Source organism: Colias philodice, chromosome 29, assembly GCF_061535455.1.
Source record: "Colias philodice isolate Cphi_HAF_F1 chromosome 29, ilColPhil1 Martin Lab GWU primary, whole genome shotgun sequence".
NCBI lineage: Eukaryota > Metazoa > Arthropoda > Insecta > Lepidoptera > Pieridae > Colias > Colias philodice.
Window position 1 is genome coordinate 802,121 of NC_143114.1, and position 19,679 is coordinate 821,799.

General features: G+C 36.9%; 2 protein-coding genes across 3 annotated transcripts; one reads left to right on the plus strand and one right to left on the minus strand.

Annotated features, from left to right (window-relative positions):
- Positions 1 to 1,279: 1,279 nt before the first annotated feature.
- LOC149475690 (uncharacterized) lies at positions 1,280 to 2,640 on the minus strand. Its single transcript, XM_089712929.1, has one exon. It carries the CDS (start codon positions 2,372 to 2,374, stop codon positions 1,454 to 1,456), a length of 921 nt encoding a protein of 306 aa, XP_089569055.1. The 5' UTR covers positions 2,375 to 2,640; the 3' UTR covers positions 1,280 to 1,453.
- Positions 2,641 to 4,540: 1,900 nt separating this feature from the next.
- On the plus strand, positions 4,541 to 19,674 carry LOC149475691 (uncharacterized). Of its 2 annotated transcripts, none has more exons than XM_089712803.1 (16): positions 4,541 to 5,255; positions 5,639 to 5,760; positions 6,113 to 6,228; positions 6,428 to 6,544; positions 7,323 to 7,442; positions 7,877 to 7,992; positions 8,907 to 9,101; positions 10,226 to 10,360; positions 11,091 to 11,228; positions 12,262 to 12,374; positions 13,845 to 13,965; positions 14,242 to 14,335; positions 15,024 to 15,106; positions 16,045 to 16,113; positions 17,268 to 17,423; positions 17,481 to 19,674. In XM_089712803.1, exons 1-15 carry the CDS (start codon positions 4,824 to 4,826, stop codon positions 17,382 to 17,384), a joined length of 2,088 nt encoding a protein of 695 aa, XP_089568929.1. In that variant the 5' UTR covers positions 4,541 to 4,823; the 3' UTR covers positions 17,385 to 17,423; positions 17,481 to 19,674. The 2 variants fall into 2 exon arrangements, with proteins under 2 accessions (XP_089568929.1, XP_089568930.1); XM_089712804.1 differs by having other exon boundaries at positions 13,848 to 13,965.
- Positions 19,675 to 19,679: the final 5 nt, after the last annotated feature.

Below are 19,679 nucleotides of genomic sequence, written 5' to 3' on the forward strand. Positions count from 1 at the left end.
ATTCTAATAACAATTTCATGGTCCCTTATCATTTATTTAAATTATTTAAATTAAAAGTAGGTATATAGATTGCCTTTTAGTGGGTATTCTAAAAACCATAGTTCCCATATTGATATTTACATATTTTTTAAGAAATGCCACACATCATAATATCAATTTCAATTAATTAACAAATACAGTAGTGATTCTGTTAAAACTAAACTAAATATTGAAATTTAGTTTGCATTACTTCATCAAAAGAAACTAGGGATAAATTGTGATATTTATTTATAATAAACTAGCGGTCCGCCCCGGCTTCGCCCGTGGTACATATTTACGTTTTCTCTACATAAAAACCATCCTCGTACTTCAAGGAATATAATAAAAAAAGAATTAACGAAATCGGTTCAGCCGTTCTCGAGTTATGCGCTTACCAACACATTTTGCGATTCATTTTTATATATAAAGAAGATTTTAGTAATCAAGTATAACAAATTTATTGCTTCATACAATAATTAACAATTTATATTTCTCTCTACTTTCTTGTAGATATAGACATTGCTTGTGTAACTATTTTTTTTTAATTATTTTTTCCTCCAAACCGACAATAACTTTAAAAACATTCAACACTCACATACTTATTTCTTTCCCTTTTTTAATTCATCAATAGACATCGGATTATATGCATTTGCATATTTGCATATGCAAATGCATAAAACTCTCTAATTACGGCGTTAGTGCATATTTTAGCCTTTTTCACCAATCGTGCATATTTCGTTAAGTATAGCGGGAGTTTTGATTGGTCGACTAACCTTTATTAGCCAATCAGAACGCTCAGCGAGTAAACAAACCCTATTTTGGCATGGTAAAATGGCAAAAAATTACAATATGGGCTCCATTTTTAGTAAATTTTTGAGCAATTCAAAATAGGGCTAGATTACCCTTTTGGGGCTAAAAACTTAAAACACGGGTTGAATTCCAAAAAAGGGCTAGATTTAGCCCGAGAAGGTCTAAGGTGGCACACTGGGCTCGCGGGTGACAAACGTCACAAATTTGCGCTCGAAAATTTGGTAAAAACGCTTAATTGTATATTGACACAAAAACTATACTTAATTTCAAGAAAATTTAACTGTTTTTGTACAATCTTTGATTAAAATATATAAAAATAATAAAGGTTTTTTTATTTTGTATTATGCATATTTTAGGCATATCACTCGTTTTTAGTGCATATTTCGGCCTTTATTAGTGCATATTTGCATGCATATTTTGGCATTTTGTTAGTGCATATAATCCGATGTCTATTCATCAATCACTTGTCAAACCAATTTAAAAGAAGAAATACACAAAAAAAGACTGTGCACTACTTATATCAAAATTAAACTTTATGAACCTGTTATTTCAACACTTATAAAAGGCACTGACACTCAAGCATAAATTGTATCCCATATTTTAAATTAATTAATATTATTAAAAGCTACTCTCCCTTCCAGATGAAGCCGCTCAATCTAAAACAATTGCTTAGGTCCCAATTGAATATCCTTTCACCTGGGCCTTTACCACCAGCCCCGGCAATCACGATTAATGGCATAAAATGCTCCGCAGCTCTTGGCGGGTGCGCCTCCCGCGCCTGTGGCTGTGCGTCCCACATCAACAGCTGTTCTCTCCGCTTCTCATTACTTGAAGTACAAGCGTCATTCAAAAACGCATCAAACTTTTCATTTACAACTTTGTCCTGGTTCCGCGCGTACATAAACGCACGCATGTTGTGATACGACATTCCAGATCCGATGATAGCAATACCTTCTTTGCGGAATTTGTATAATGCTTCACCAAGTTTGTAATGCTCGCTAGGATCCTGGCTTGAGAGCACTGATATTTGTACAATCGGTACGTCCGCCGCTGGATTCATGAGCATCATAGGAACGAAGACGCCGTGGTCCCAACCTCTATGTGGATCCAACTTTGCTTCAATCCCAGACTCTGACAATGTTTTTTGTATTTGCTTCGCCAGTTCTGGATTACCTGGCGCGTCGTATTTATACTTGTAAGATTCTGGCGGGAAGCCGTAGTAATCGAAATATAAATCGTGATGTTTACTCGACGATATTGTTACTTTTCTCTCCTCCCAGTGTGCTGTCACGAGAATAATCGCTTTTAAGTCTTTAAAATTCACATGTTTCTTCACTTCGTCTCGTAGAAAGTTTGTGAGTCCTATGTGTTCCTCGTCCCCCAATAGAGGGAGAGGTCCACCACCGTGGTTAACAAATAATGCAGGAGCGACGAGAACCATTTTTGTAACACTTGTAAAATGTCGAATTATATTCATGGATATCAATGACATAAACACGATGAACACCACTTGGACGAGGATTGTAAGTGTATTAAGAATAAGCATTACAAGCGAATTATTTATTACTCATCTCATTTGTAAAAATATAGGTTACGACAGTACTGTCCTTGACGATTTGTTTTGTATATGTATCATGACGATTTATAACTTATCAGTCCTAGTGTTGGTCAAGAGGATTCCGTTAAGCTTATGAATGTTTTATTATTCATTGGAAGAATGCAGTATAGTTGAAAATTCAAAACAATGTTTAAATTTCAAATTTCAAAACCAAATTTGAATTCAATGCTTTCAGCTTTCATGAATCATGTGTCATATGACTGACAATTTGACACATAAACAGATAATGAAATATGAACTGAACAAAACAACTATACTCTAATACAGAATAATTATTCTACAATACATACAAATAATTTATAGAAAAATTTGTTATCGATTTAAACCACAATTCAAACAAAGTTCAACTTTGTTCTCCCATATTATATACAGGATGTTTTGCACATGGACCGACATGATTTTTTGGGGGGTGGGGGGGTTGTTTTTCAAAATGATGGCTGTCCGGCACATTACCAACGAACGGTATAACGAGAGCATTTAGATAATGCATTTCCAAACTCGGTCCCCAGATTTGACACCCCTTATTTTAGTGGAACGAATAAACACAGCATTCGTAAAAATGCAAGAGGAAATGCGGCTTTTATCTACAACCTCGGAAATAAGAAAAAGGTGTCGTGCATGCATATGTTGTGGAGGCGGCCAATTCGAGCAAACTTTGTAATTTTAATTTAATATAAACAACTTAACATAAAAAACGTATTTTCATTATCTTGAGCCTAGCAACAAAGTATCTCTTAGGTCGACCATATAAGCTTCTTGGGTCGACCCCTGATGTATTATTTCTGTCATGTAGCCACTCAAGTGCGGGAGCCATTTTGCAAAAATCGGGTCTTGTGCGGAACCGGCTCCCGGTGCCGCCGCAGTTGGGGTTTTTGGCGGTCCAATATTTTTTTAAAGTCGATTATCTCAGATTCCTTTATCTAGCACATTTGCAAATTCATAGATAATAAAATAGTCTATGCCTTGTCAAAACATGGTAACATTTAAATAAATAAAAACAATTTGTAAGTCAAAGCAAATGTACCCTTGTAATTTTTGTTACATTTTGTCTGCTAATAAAAAATTAAAACAGCTGTTCAGTGAGATTTTAATATTTATTGATCCTTTGTTACACTCTTCTTACGAGAAAATAAAAACATCATACCCTCCCATACATTTTTTTTACACATTCCTTGTTTATTTTTTTGTACAAAAAACTACCTACTCAATGTGTCATGAAAAGTGGGCCACTTAAATCATGTGGTTATGTTGTTATCTTGATTTATAGCTAGCCTGTTCTTTCCTTAACATGTCATATAAGTTAGAAAGAGGAAGGTTATTAGACCGTTTTATAAAGCGAACGCAAAACCCACGACTGTTGATCGACCGGGAGCCGGTCGCAACGCACAAGCCCCTGAATGTGGATCGACCGGCTCCCGGTCGTTCAGCACTTGAGTGGGTAGAGAACTTTTTAAAAAAAAGCTTTTCAAAATGAACTTTAGTTTTTTTTAATGAATTGATAAGTTGTCACTTTTCATAACATTTACACCGATTTACCACTTTGAAAGCTCAGAACTCGGAGCAATTAGGCTTGTTATATGCTCCGAGGCTCAGAAGTTTTTTTGTGGATATCAATATTGTAACATGTAATGCCCAGGTAATGATTTATTTAGAATAAGAAAACATTGTAGAATACAAGCATATTTTGTTTTGTGGTATTATAACCACAAACAAAAAAGTTAGGACGATTTAAAGGCAAGATTTCGCGTAGATTTAAAAAAAATAAAAAAGAACTTAATATCTAGACTACCGTGAGACTTAGGATATTGGGTCTCACGGGGGAAAATAGCACATGACCCCCACCCCCAAATCATGTCGGTCCATGTGCAAAACACCCTGTATAATCAAAACAAAATGAAAAAGGATACGTACTCGTACACATATAAGTTCCATTTTATTTATCTAGACTAATTTGTTACAGTTAGGCTGATTCAAAAGTAATTATGTTAAAAGTATTAAATTTTTCACAGATTTTTAAATATAAATGAAATCTTATACAAAATATTTTCAAATCTTTATACAGTGGCAACTGGCAACATTAAATAAATACAAACCGCGATTACAAATGGCGTCATTGTGAGTTGTCCTTTTCGCACAGATTTTTCTCATTTTAACGCTATCAAAACAATAAATACTGTTTACTAAACTCTCAAAATGCTAAAGTACGACCTAAAATAGTATAAAAAATTATATTTTGTGCGATTTTAAACATAACTGTCTAGACAATGGCCCAAACTGGGCGAGGCATATTTGTCCCAATAATTCAGGGCATGTGTGATATCTTTCAGTGTAATATTTCCGTGTTCTAAAGTGAGTGTGTTAGATTAAATAAATTAAAATGGACAAGAAAAATAAGAAGAAAACTGTGATTAAACGCAAAAGTGATGATACGGTGGAAAGTGAGAAAAAACCAAAGATAATGGTGAACCGCGCGAAAATCGAAGAGGAGAAAGAGAAGGTGGAGGTTGTGAATCAAGTTGTCGAGGTTCCCGTAGAGCAGGGTCAGCAGATCGTCCACACGGGGCAATTGGTGGAAGGGAACTTTGAGCAACCTGTGTTTGTAAACATGAAGGGAGAACCAATCCAATTGGGGCCAAATACAGTGATATTGTACGAACAAAGCGGGAACCCTTCGAATTTCGCGTTCGGTGGAATGTGGTCCATGGACTCCTCGGGTCGTATTGTTATGGCAGACACTATTTATGACGTCAAGGGGGAGCCAGAGGAGGAAGGTAGCTCTTTTGTTCAGAGCGCGAACGATGTCAACAATGTAAGTTATTTTCGATTATAAATACGCTGGTGAACTTTTACTTCTATAGACATGATATAAGTAGCTGGAGTTTCAAGTTTTCTAAAATTTACATTGAATATCTCAAACTCAAACTCAAATATTTATTTATTCAATTAGACTTCATATAGAAGCACTTTTGAAACGTCATTACATATTTTAAAATTTACCTACATGACTACTTTAATTTTAAAATTTATCTACATGATAAAATAGTGAAGTTCATTTTATTAAGGGTTTGTTGATTGTTTAATTTTATCATTCACTAATAATTTTCTCAAGTTGTCTTTTACTATGTATTCTAAATGGAACATCTATGTTGGTAGAATATAAATTTATTTATAACCTGATATATAAAATTTCAGCAACACGTAGAAGAGACGAGCAACACATACCAGCAGTTTGAGATTAACAGCAACAACCAAGTAGATGCTCCTCAGGAGTATGAAGTGGCGATCATTGAAAACCCAGAAGATGCTAGTGAGAGGTAATTATTGAAGTACTAACTGGACTCATTTAATATTGGTGATCTGTGAGGCATACATTTTAAAAGAATAGAGAAATTTGATCAGGGAGCGGGATTCGAACCTGTTAAATATTCACTACTATTTGTTACAAAAAAAAGTTTAATAGACTAAAAAATTACAGAGAGAGATATTAGGCATCATACAAAATTTTTATGGCAATGAGTAGACTTTGAAATCTTATTTGCCCATTTTCCTGAAAATAGGCAAACAAGATTTGAATGTATAAAGTAGATACAAACAAAATATTATCATGTGTTTAAAATTTGCTACGGCTAATGTAGTAAAGTATTTTTCTATTTTATACATTTTCAGGTCAGATTCCCAAGTGATAACCACAGAGACACAACTGGTTGGCACCGGCGCGAACGCGGTGCGCTGGCTTAACCAAAAGTTCGACTTTGTTGTGCGGAAACTGCAGTTGAACTATGGTGAGATGTTATTTGGAATATTTATCGTAGGGACTAGCCACGTCCCTCGTTTTTACTAGAGTTATTTATTAAAAGAACAATGTTTATATGGTAACATCAGATTTCCTACATATTTCAAGAATTTTTCATGGATATTTCAGACTTTTTAAGTTTTAGTAATATTATGTTCATATTTAATTTACGTTTTATTTATTTTCAGACGCTGGCGTGAAGCTGCTGCACTCTCCATCAGGATGTATACAGTGCGTTTATTTCACGACGCCAAACATGCAGATGGCATTTAACGCAGTACCACAGTTCCTATGTATTGAGACAGGTAAGTTCTTACATACAAAAGACAAACGCCTATTGTCCACGAAATACGCACTCAAGACGAATGCATGCGTATAACAAAACAAGCGACTGACGCGACGTTGCCGCTTGTCACGCGTTTGTCGTGCGGAGCGGCAACGTCGTGTTTGCTCGCTTATCGTGCGGAGCGGCAATGTCACGACAGCCGTTCATCGTGCAGAGCGGCAACGTCGAATTAGCTCCCTCGTCATGCAGAGCGGCAACATCGCGACAGCCACTTATCATGCCCTATTGACAGCAACGTCGCATCAGCCGCCCGACTTGCGCTCGCTCGTCGTTCGGAGCGGCAACGTTGCGTCAGCCGCCCTCGTAGTACGTAGCGGCAACGTTGCTTCAGTGATTTGACATGTGCTCGTCGTGCTGAGTGACATAGAAATTTTTTTTTTTCGAACTCTTTACTGACAGTAAAACTTGCTATATTGTAATATTGATTTGCCTATTTACGTTGGTGGTTATTTAATGAAAAAGCAATTAGAAGAATATATGTATATATTTTTATGTATAAATGATACTACATTGATTATTTTGAGACGTGATTACATTTGGTTGGTTGGTTAGCGACTGGCTCTGGATACCATATTAAGATTCGCAGATCGGTTTCGCATCCTAATATGGTTACACAAATATTGCTGATATATCTAAACATTACATTGGTAGGCACATTGATTTACAAAACATCCTCAAACATATAATTTTAGAATAATTCTCATAATCTTTACGTATACAATTGAAAATATTTTCAGGCATAGAGTTCAACACGGCCATACCGATGGTCGGCGGGACGGGCAGTCCCAGTATAAAGCATAATGTTACGTTGTTCCTCGCCGAGGATGGCAACGGGAAATCTGTCATTGTGAGCGGCGGTAAGTTGGTTTTGTTTACTTAAAAAAAAAAAAATGTTGCAGGTTATTTTTATGCAAAGCGGTATAAAATCATTTTGTTATTTATTAAATAGCTGAGTAAAACTGCTCCATTACATAATTATTTTTGCTTTTAATGCAACAATTTTATGCCACTGTAATATTTCCAAATTTATTTTTAATTTATGTTTTTTATATGAATACTAGAGGTCCGCCCCGGCTTCGCCCGTGGTACATATTTCGCAATAAAAGGTAGCCTATGTCCTTTCTCGGGTATCAAAATATCTCCATACCAAATTTCATGTAAATTGGTTCAGTAGTTTAGGGGTGATTGAGTAACAGACAGACAGACAGACAGAGTTACTTTCGCATTTATAATATTAGTATGGATTAATTTTTCTGTGATTATGTAAAATGCTTTTATTTTTAATTTGCAGGTATATCAACATTGATAGGCGAAGATCTCACTTGGCTGTTGGATACATTTAAATCTTGCAATCCCGCGTGGAGACAGGTGCGGTGCGTTGTATGCGACCCCACTAAGAACCATCAGGTTGGTACAAAACTAATATATTATAATATAGGTATAAAATCTGGTTTGAAATGTTGCTATTTTGTTAAAAAGGATTATCTTTTATATTTGCAGTGCTATTTAGTATTTATATAATTTTGTGTCTCAAGTGCTATTTATAAATTTTAAGAATTATCTCAGAAAAATATTAAAAATTAATTGTTTACTTGTGCTATTATATTACTGGGGCTATTGCGCCTGTGCGGCGAATGTTTTTCGCGTGGCTAATGCTACGTTGCATAGTGCGCTCAAATTTAAGTTTCATGGGTACAGGATTCAATGTCGATCTATTGCGAAGATTTTTTTTTCATGACAGATTTTTTTCTTATGGTAAAAATCCCTTAGGCGGTTACTTTTTGAGAAAAACAAATATTAAAAATGAACAAATGCAGGACGCAACATTGTCACTCAAACAAATATTAGGTCTCTCAAATATTATAAAGTTGATAGATGCTCAATAATCTGTCTTATTTATTTATTTCTGATTCCTTACAGCTATTCTTACAATAATTACATAATAATTGAACAATACGCCAATGAAAAGGAATTCCATTAATAGAATTATTATAATAAACATGTGACAAAGAAAATTGAGTAAGAAAGTAGGAGGAAAAGATATTTGTACGTTAAAATAATAAACAAAATACTATTGTGATGAGTGTAGGTGCAGGAATGGTGTGTAGTCTGTTGTGAGTGAGTGTGTGAATGAGAGTATGTATGTATATAATTTAAGTAACTAAAAATTAAGTACTGAAACCTATACTGAACCTCTTGACAAAAAAAATCAGCGCGATAGACCGGCATTGAATTCTATGTCCATGAAAATAAAATTTGTGCCCACTGTGTATCGCTTTGTATCTCGACTGGCCCACTGACGCGTCCCGTATTGTCGGCAGTCGGTGAGCGCGGCGTTCCCCGCGGCGCACACGTCGTGCTCGGTGTGGCAGGCGGCGCGCGCGCTGGGCCGGCTCGCCGCCGCGGCCGCGCGCTCCGACGGCGGCGCCGCGCTGGCACCGCTCGACGTGGCCGCGCGCGCCAAGACATACGCGCTGGCGCTGCTGCGCGGCGACCACACGCCCGCGCAGCTGCAGGTAACCATTTTCTACGAAAAACGATAATCACAAATCCAAAATAATAAGATTACTTTTAGTCAATTTGATTAATGTTGTCAATCTTCGTTGCGTATCGTCCTTGCAGAAATATGCGGATATCTGTAGCGTTTAGCTACTATTATGTATTCTGTGCCTTCAGTTCACCCACGCATTCGCATTGAGATGTAGAAGCCCTTCTGGCTAACATCGAAAGACACCACACACAAAAAAAAACAATGTACTCGTGTGCAATGCATCATTATTATACAAATAAAATAAAATAAAATACCACGTAGCTACAGATGGCGCCATCACTCCCACACATACACTCGGGCTTTCTGTCGTCTACCAGGTGCATCACGCAAGCACCACTGTGACGGTGCATTTACTTCAAACAAGCGAATGCTCATTCTAATTCTCATTCTTCTATGGCAAATTATTTTAGTGTAAACAAGCGTAGAGCATTTTTATGTTGTTTTTAGTGCGTTCACGTTCAAAATTGATTTGTCATGTTCTCATAAACACAAAAAGTCACGAAAGAATACTATTGCTCTACCTCGTATGTTCGTTTGATGTAACACACCGTTACACTATTACACGATGCGTACGCCGCGTGTATCTCCAACGCGTAAATCCATCTACACAACATTCCCCTCGCATGGCCGCTACATACAAAAACATAAATGTTTGATTCATATTATATTTATGTGTGTATAGTTCGAATCAAACTTAATGGCGGCTCGGAAGTTAGCTGCGAGTGCACGTTCGCGCAGATACCCGTTCCTCAACGTCCCACTAATATCTAAAATAGTTTTCTACACATCGGATCGTACGTTGTACCGAGCCGCCAATAAGTTTGAATCGTACTGTAATTTTAACAGACTATAAAAATTGGTTGTTTGTAAAGTAGGTTTACGATCGAGATGTTTACGTGATAACGTCTTATTGGTGGCAGCGCTCGAGATGAGACGGGAGATCGGTCCGTCTCTCTCTCGTTATACCTGCGATCGCGCTCGTGAGGTTTTGGTGTGACACAAGTTTCTGAACATGTCACCCGACTAAAACGATTATCACGTCATTAAATTGAAAATTGTAATTAATTTGTATAAATTGAAATTTTACAGGTGTTAAAACGCGGTATAATCGGCACGGGTGCGGGCACACTGCGGCTGTGGGAGCTGCTCACTCGACCCGGTGAAGCGGTGGCCAAGTTCGACGCCTGGCTCGAGCAGGACAACTATACCAACATACTGCACAAGGTGTGTGTCTGTCTGTACACGGGCACATCAGGGTGTTTCAAGATCTATGAATATTTTTTAAACAGGATAAAAAAAATGAAAAAAAAAAAGACTACCTAGTACAAAGGTCTCTTCCGCTGGAAGGAAGAGAAATGCAGTGAATTAAAAAATATATATATGAAGGTTAAGCTTAAGATGTCCACAAAGCTACAAAGCGTGAGCTCGAAAACTATCGTAATCGAGAATATAACGTCGTGAGCGTGATCGTCGTCGAGAATCAAATATAAAGAAAGAGCGTGTGTGCCGAGCACACGTGTCAGAAGTGAAACTTATTTGGCAAAATTCAAAGATACCAAAATCGCCGCCTTACTCGATGACGTGACGGTATTGCCATGACGCGATCAAAAATTTTAGGTGTCTTTGCTTCTTGCCAAAGCAGTTTCACTCCTGACACGTGTGCTCGGCACACACGCTATTTTTTGTAACTAACTTGACATCAGGCGAGATTGTGGTTAAGCGCTTTCCTATTTACAATAAAAAAAAGACGGGTTGCACTCCGGGAGTGCCGGCAGAAGTGAAAACTTGATTATTAACGTTGAGCATATCTTACGCTTTTTCGATCAGGTCACGTGTCCTGACGCGAGTTTAAGATTTTATACTCATTACAGAAAAAGTGCTCAACGCCGCTAAAGAAGTTTTCCCTTCAAAAAAAATAAATATGAATATTAACTCGTGATATCATCGCTTCCAGGGTCTAGAGCGTCTGGTGGGCAAGTTCAACAGCGCGATACGCAACTACATGCAGCCGGACGACTTTGTGTCCCTTTTCTTCAACGTGGCGAATCAATTAGAGGAAGAGAGACGGACGTTCTCGTTGAATAGACTGCGGGTGAGTGTAGGGTAATATGTGAATTCAAACTTGTAAAATATTCGAAATGAAACGTGACGTCATTGGGCATGTCCTGTCATTCAGGTTTTGTTGGAAAGAAAAATTGGTTGTATTGCTATTCTAGCTTAGTTTTCTCATATTTCAAGTAATACTAAGCGTCATCAACATCAATGACGGCTAACAGTTTTGTGAAAGCAGTCGGAGAATATTCCAAAAATAGTTTATTTTTTTGACAATTTTGCACACACGGCAGTCGGCACGATCTGATCCCATACTAAGCTTTCGCTTGTGTTATGGAAACCAGATGGCTGATAAACGTACATATATAATTTTAAATAAATACTTATATAGATAATTAACACCCAGACACAGAGCAAACATCTATGTTCATCACACAAATATTTGCCCCGGGTGGGAATCGAACTCACGACCTCTGGCTTGGAAGGCAGGGCCACTACCAACCAAGCCAACCGGCCAGTTGAATTCATGATTCATTGGTACCATGAAATATCTATAAAATGGCTTCCATGATTATTACGCGATATTTAGGCTAAAATACCTCGTTGATTATCTCTCAGTGCAAACAATAAACTGACAGGACGTGCCCTAAGACGTCACGTCTCAAGCGCGCGAGAAATAGTAGTTGTCGTTTGAACTTGTCAAATCAAACCAATATTTTTGAGATGTTATGAAAAAATAATAACGACTCTTACAGCTATGTTTATTTTTTCTATATCAATAGAATGAAGTGAATATTGAATAAAAAAAAAACTGGATGTCTGTAAATTTGGTTTACTGACAATAGTTGAACGTGACAACGTCCGATTGTGCTTCTTTGTTGCTCGTTCCGCGCTCTCGCTTGCACTTCAAGCCTTACATGGAACGCCTCAGAGCGAGGTAACGCCGCATGAGTCATGTTTTTTCGTGCGTGCAGCCGGCTATCGAATTATAAGACGTTGTCACGTCAAAAAAATATTGCCTGCATATTCATACGTAAAATATTGTTAATATTAATATTGACTGATTTTTACAGGAGACGGAATCGCTAAAGCTGTCCCCTACGGACACGATTACGCAGTACGCGTACAATTTAATGAGCCACCAGACAAAGTTGGCGCAGAAGTGTCTCGACGATAGAGCCGGCAGGTATGCGATACACATACACACACAGAGAGACCGAGTTTGTTATACACCATCAAACAAACAATCGAACACACGCACAAACATTTGGTATTTATTGATTTAACTGTATTTTAAGTGATTTAATGTACTGTAGCTATATTGATGTGATATTTATCTGTACTATGATTTAGATTCAACTTATTTTATGACATGTATTTTAGGAAATTATTTTACTTGATCTATGAATTGTGCTAAATAATGTAATTTTTAATAATTTTTTTCCCTCAACTATGCTGTGTGCATACAATTAATTGGTTGGCATTTCACCGCAACATGTAATTAAATTTGTGTATAACGAGGCAAAATTGTCAGCTGTGGTGTGCACCTTATTAAATAAAATAAAAATAAAATAAACAGATACTCGTTTTTTAACAAAGCCCCGCACACTTATATACATAGGAACGCATGCATTTAGGGCCGATTTTTCAATGCTTGGATAAAACTTATTCGTCGAATAATGTATAAAACTACCATTTTAAAAACGTATTCTAATTGCCCGTATTTGAAAGTTTAGGTGACATTTTAATATTATCGTGTAATACTTTATTGGACGGATAAGTTTTATCCAAGCATTGAAAAATCGGCCCTTATCTAAATAAATGTATTTTCTTTCTTAAAACTTGAGAGGAGTCAAGGGACATCCGGATGGAACGAAGTTCTTTTCGATTAATTATAATTAGTCTTTCTTTCTTTCTTTCTTTCTAAAGGAATTGTAATAAAATTCCGCCAGACAGAGACAGACAGAGAAACGCACGCCGCACGGCTTGGCATATGGCAAAAAGTGTCGTCACAAAATCAAAAATTTTATGTATATTTATAATTAGGAGAATATAATATATTGACTAGGTTGCCAGTCAAAATTGAGCCGAAAGCATTTTTAAATTTTTTCATAACGATTTTTCGGAAAATATGTCGATACTTATGCAACAAGCTTTAATTTGATACATGATTCATAAATGTGTAGTTATTTCCTAAATTTCGGTATTAGCAAAAAAAAAAAAACGACGAACGCACAAAAATGTTGTGGGATCTTAGACCACACCCCGGACACTCCATACAAAATTATCGTTTTGACAGTCATACTGTAGAGACTGCAAATGTGTGTGTTAATGCTTTATGGTTAGCACATTTGTGACTAGCGTAAAAAAAAATTGCGTTTTTCAAACAGCACAATATCTAACCATGTTCTACGAAAAACGATAATCACAAATCCAAAATAATGAAATTACTTTAAGTCAATTTGATTAATGTCAATCTTCGTTGCGTATCGTCCTTGTAGAAAAATGTGGACCATTTATAGCGTGATCGTGCGGGGTGAGGTAAGTGTTTAATTTTGGCGGGAGGCAGAGAGTGTCCGTTCTGTAGCGTTTAGCTACTATTATGTATTCTGTGCTTAGACTATAATCGATTATTGATAACAACGCTTGTCCCCAGAAGACACAGCAGCGCGGCGATATGCAAGTACGGCACGTCGACGCAGGAGTGCTCGTGCCTGTTCAGCAAGGTGTACCGGCTGCCGTGCCGACACATACTGATGCTCACCACTGAGCTCAAGGTGCGTGTTGTAGCGGATAGCGGATAGCGGATAGCGGATATGCAAGTACGGCACGTCGACGCAGGAGTGCTCGTGCCTGTTCAGCAAGGTGTACCGGCTGACATCTTTACTTTTTCTCCCCATAATAACCATCCTCGTACTTCAAGGAATATTATAAAAAAATATAATTATCGAAATCGGTCCACCCGTTAACGCGTGATGCCGTGACCAAGGGAAATAGGGATTAATTTTTGTATACAGAGGCTTTTCAATAAAAAGTGACATTGAAATTTTCAGGTGAAAACGCACATACCGTTCGAGCCCCGATGGACGGTGCAACACTGTCTGTTTGGCTGCGAGAACACCGGGAACACGCCCAGCACTACCACCGGTCAGTTTTTACTATTTACTAGCTTTTCGCCCCCGGCTTCGCCCGCGTAGTCAAAGAAAAACCCCGTTCCCATGGTATTATGTGAAAAAAAATCTATCCTATGTCCTTCTTCAGATCTCAAGCTATCTCTGTGCCAAATTTGAAGTAAATCCGCTATTCTTTAAAAAAATATTCAATGTACAGATTTGACCTTCCCATGATTTTATTATACATATTACTAGCTTTCCACCCGCGGCTTAGCCCGCGCAGTCAAAGAAAAACCCGCATAGTTCCCGTCCCCGTGGGATTTCCGGGATAAAAGCTATTATATGTCCTGGGGTAAAAAGTAGCCTATGTCCTTTCTCGGGTATCAAAATATCTCTATACCAAATTTCATGCAAAATGGTTCAGTAGTTAAGGCGTGATTGAGTAACAGACAGACAGACAGAGTTACTTTCGCATTTATAATATTAGTATGGATGTATAAGTAGATACTGAGTTTTATTTTTCAAGTGAAAGTTCTATAAGCGAGTTGAGCGTAATATTTCAAGGTCGCGTCATGGCAATACCGTCGCGTCATGGAGTAAGGCGACAATTTTGGTATCTTTGAATCTTGCCAAAGAAATTTCACTTCTGACACGTGTTCTCTTTTTTTTTAATTTATTATAACGTAAAATGGTAATTTAAAATTTGTGTGTATGTATTTCAGCAAACACGGGTTATATGGAACAGGTGGTGGTAGAGGCGGAAGGTTCTAGAACGGCTCTACAGCAACCTCAGCAGATGCATCCCGTAAGTTATCTATATTCTATAATATACTAGTACTCCGCCCCGGCTTCGCCCGTGGTACCTACATGTTTAAACTATCCTATCTCTCAAGTTGGATCGAACTGCACATGGTGTGCGAATTTTATTATAATCGGTTAAGTGGTTTAGGAGTCCATTGAGGACAAACATTGTGACATGAGATTTATATATATATTAAGATGTTAAATTATTAAATTAATTTTGAAGTGAAACTTCTTTATCGGGGTTGGAAAAAAATTTAGTGTAACATTTTTTCGTTGCGCGTGACATTTTTCCGTTACGCGCCATCTTTTTCTTATACCTACAACGCGTGATTCGACGTATTTCTGTAAATAGTTTCACTTCTTACGTGTGTACACTAGTACACGCACACATTTTTTTTTAATGTAATTTTTATTAAACTCTAGCTGTGCTGTGTTTTACCAGCAAGGGTCGTATTATGACCTCCTATTTCCAGTCAGTTTACGCCGTGAATTGAACTGACTGGCAAATTCATATTATAATGATCTCAATAACTAGCCATGTTTATTTATGGAATTACTAGCTTTCCGCCGGCGGCTCCGCCCGCGGTTTCAAAGAATAACTCGCATAGTTCCCGTTCCCGCGGAATTGGACCAGTAGTTCCTGAGATTAGCGCGTTCAAACAAATAAACTTTTCAGCTTTATAATATTAGTATAGATTTGATAAAATTTCCGAAAATGATCTTCGATGTTTCGACCGAGTTTTGTGTATTTAAATTACTCATATTATAAAATCCATTTCAGAGTTTTTTTTTATGCAACCTGGTAGATATTCCATAGTATATTTAAATTCTTTATTTTTACAAATGTGTGTGTGTTTATTAAAGAGAAAAACAATCGTTTTGGTATTTTTTTTTTCATTAAAAACAGATAATAATACAAAAAATGTTTTATCCTTTAAGGTGGGTGGTGTAAGACAACAGCAGTATGTATTGGCGACGCCCGGACAAACGGCGACCCCTGTCTCGCAGGTAATGTAGCATTGATTATGTTAACAATGTCACATTATGCCTTACGAAAAGGTTCTAATTTTTACACGCTTTATATTAGCTTCACCTGTATGTTTGTAAGTTTGTAACCGACTTCTTTGGGCGCGATTTTGACCCACTTTAAACGGCCAGATTTCGTTCAAACTTTGTAGATTTATTTAGGACGGATGACAATACACTAATTTGACAAAAAAAAAAATTTAAAAATAATAAAAAAACACGCGTTTTATAGAAAACCGAACTAAAAGCGTGTTTTTTAGTTTTTTTAATCTACATATTATTATTTCAAGCAATAATAATTGTCTCTGTGGTACATTCTGGCTTACTAAAAATACCAAGATTAAAGAAATTAATGTCTATGTTGATATTCTATCTTATTAACAAAATTATATGTTGCATCACAAATTTCGACATTCGCAAGGGTATCAATACTTACAGGATACTTCCCGTGAACACAGAATCTTGAAAATTTGCACGAAGTAACGTCTTACAGCATAGAAAGAGGGAAAATTGTGAAAACTATAAATTTACAATTGTATCAGACAGGTCAATACGGAACCCTCGCTGTGCGAGTCCAACTCGCGCTTGACCGGTTTTATTTATCCATACTTCACTACATAGTATAAAACAAAGTCGCTTTCACTGGCCCTATGTCCCTTTGTACGCTTAAATCTTTGAAACTGCGCAACGGATTTTGAAGCGGTTTTTTTTAATAGATAGAGTGATTCAAGAGAAAGGTTTATATGTATAATAACATCCATCAAATAGTGGAGAAGTACTGTTATTTTTGAGGTTTCTAATGTGATGTCGTAAAAAATTTCATTTTTTTCCGCTTACATTGCAAACGCAGGCTGAACCCTACGAGTTTTATCAAGATAGTGTACTAAGTATTATACACATTGAAAAGGTCTACAGAAAAGTCCGCAGTGGTATATGTCTATCTCTTTTGGATAACCCACAATAACTTTTTTTTGTCATTTACTTTTTACGACAAATAATGGCTAATTTTCGAAGCGATTTTAACCAATTTATTTCAGACACAGAGATCCATATAAAATACAATTTATGTTAGTCAAATTAAAATATAAAATTTATGTTAGTATGCACATTGAAATTAAAATTATATACCATTGCAGGTGATATTCTGCGGCGGTAGTGTCGGTGGCGTCGGTGGCGTGGGCGGAGCGCCCGTCATTACAAGCGTACTGCCCGCCGGTGGGGCTGTACTTACTCCGCACCATGTGCATCAATGAGGGGGGAGGAAATGGGACAAAACACCCAAAAAGAAAAAGGGGGGAGGAAAAAGGGGGGCAAAACACCCATAAAGGACAAGGGGGGGAGGAAAAAATGGGGGCAAAACACCCATAAAGGAAAAGGGGGGAGGAAAAAGGGGGGCAAAACACCCATAAAGGAAAAGGGGGGGGAGGCAAAAGACCAGAAGGAAGGAGAAGGAGGTCTGAAGTGATATAGTGCTGGGGAAGTGTTATATTGCAGGGGGAAAGTAATACAATGTGGGGGAAAGTGATACAATGTGGGGGAAAGAGAGACTGTGCAGGGAAAGTGACATAGTGTGGAGGGAAGTGACATAATGTAGGGAGAAAGGGATATAGTGCAGGAGGGAATGATACAGTGACCTAATAGTGAATACAGCAAGTAAAGATAGGGTTGTGTTTCGTCTGTGTTGTGATATTCCCGTTATCATACTCCGCCCGCACCAAGTGCACTAATTAGTTGAAACCACCAGGGAGAAGCTCCTTTTCTAAAGGGGAGGGGAGATTGATGTAGTGCGGGGGACTGCAGCAAATAAACAATGTGGATATGATTGTGAAACAGTGTTGTGAGAAATGCAAGGGATTGATGACTAACTGGATAGTTAATCGGAAGGAGTATTTGTGCGAGGATTTGATGGTGTCAATCTGAGAGACTAGCTGTGTGAAAAGTGATACATACTAGCGTGAAAAGCTATGAATGGACTAGTGACATTGTGGAATTGAGAAAGGATAGTGCAACATCTATATATATAAAACTCAAAGGTGACTGATATAGTGATCTATCAACGCACAGCCCAAACCACTGGACGTATCGGGCTGAAAGGCATGCAGGTAGATGTTAGGACGTAGGCATCCGCTAAGAAAGGATTTCCCGTAATTCTTGCGGGAACGGGGGACTGTGAACCAAACTGTGAATTGAAAATGGAGTCCAATAGTAGTGAGGAAATAAAATCGGAACGAGACAGTACGAAAATGTGGGAGCAGAATCGTCGAAACATAGTTCTTCATTTTCCAAAATTTATATTGAAGTTTTGGAAAATGAAGAATATCAAAGTTTTAACATTGTAACATATACAAGTCCTGTGTGACAAATTGTAATTCTGTTTTAACAAAAAACTAAAAACCACCTTCAAGTTGTCTAGAACAATAAAAAATGAATGAAGAGTTTTCATTTTTCCATAATTCCATGATCAGATCCTGACCTGTCTGATCATGGGACCAACTATACTCTTTCAATCAAAATTGTAATTTTCGAAATCGGTTCAGGCATCTTAGAGAAACCGAGAATTTTTTTTGAAGTTGTTTAAAAAATAAATATCAATTGCATACATTATTATGACCAAAATGACCAGCTAAGAAGTTACTCAGAAATCCTTTTGTTGGATAGACCATGTTATTTTTGACATGACATAGGTCAAGCCAAAATCAGCAAGGCATACTTTGTACTAATGAGCAGTGTAAATAAAGATGATTTGATCAGTGAAATTATGGGATACAAAAAAGGGATTATACAAAACCAAATAAAAAAATTCATATTGATACTTTTTGACCATTAATTTTCATAACCCATTCTTTCACTATGAAGACACAATTTATTATGTAAAGGGTTTTAAAGTGTTCTTTACCGAAACCTTTATTAATTTGCACTCCATCTAGAATGTCCTAGAAACAATCTAAGACAGGAGCTGTCTAATATTTTGTTAAACTTGTTTTTATTAGTTAAATTTGTTCCTTATTATACACGGTGACAAAATTTATGGCGGATTTCTGGTGAACTTTGATCTTTAAGAATTTTGAATGCCATAAATTTTGTCACAAGTTATACCAAGGAATACTTGTAAATATATATAGTAAATGTGTAGATCAAGCAATTTAGATGTTTTTGTAACGCTGTAGAGGCATTGTTTGTTACTCAATATGAATTTATAAACGTTCTGCTGAAAATAATATATAACAAACATACTTTATGCTTTGTATTACAGATAGTTTTTATGGTACATTAAGTCTGATATTGTAAGAAGATTACTCTTTTTATTTATTCCATTGTATTTGTGAAGTTAATTCTACAGTTTTGTATATGATTACAAACACATATCGCAAATTCAAGTGTTTTTTTATAATATGTTTGTAAAAGTCAGTTTTTTCCTAAAACACTCATATTTTTTTATGGCCAATGTGAAAAACATCAGAAAACTTGTGATAGGCATTCATCGTAAAAGGTTTTCTTAGTATTGCATTGTTATGAAGAAATAAAAATTTTTCTTGTAACATTTGTTT

Coding starts and splice junctions, on each gene's coding strand:
- LOC149475690 (XM_089712929.1), bottom strand. CDS start 2,374: ATGCTTATTCTTAATACACTTACAATCCTCGTCCAAGTGGTGTTCATC.
- LOC149475691 (XM_089712803.1), top strand. CDS start 4,824: ATGGACAAGAAAAATAAGAAGAAAACTGTGATTAAACGCAAAAGTGAT. Junction 5,761..6,112: donor CCAGAAGATGCTAGTGAGAG/GTAATTATTGAA, acceptor ATACATTTTCAG/GTCAGATTCCCAAGTGATAA. Junction 14,336..15,023: donor CACGCCCAGCACTACCACCG/GTCAGTTTTTAC, acceptor TATGTATTTCAG/CAAACACGGGTTATATGGAA.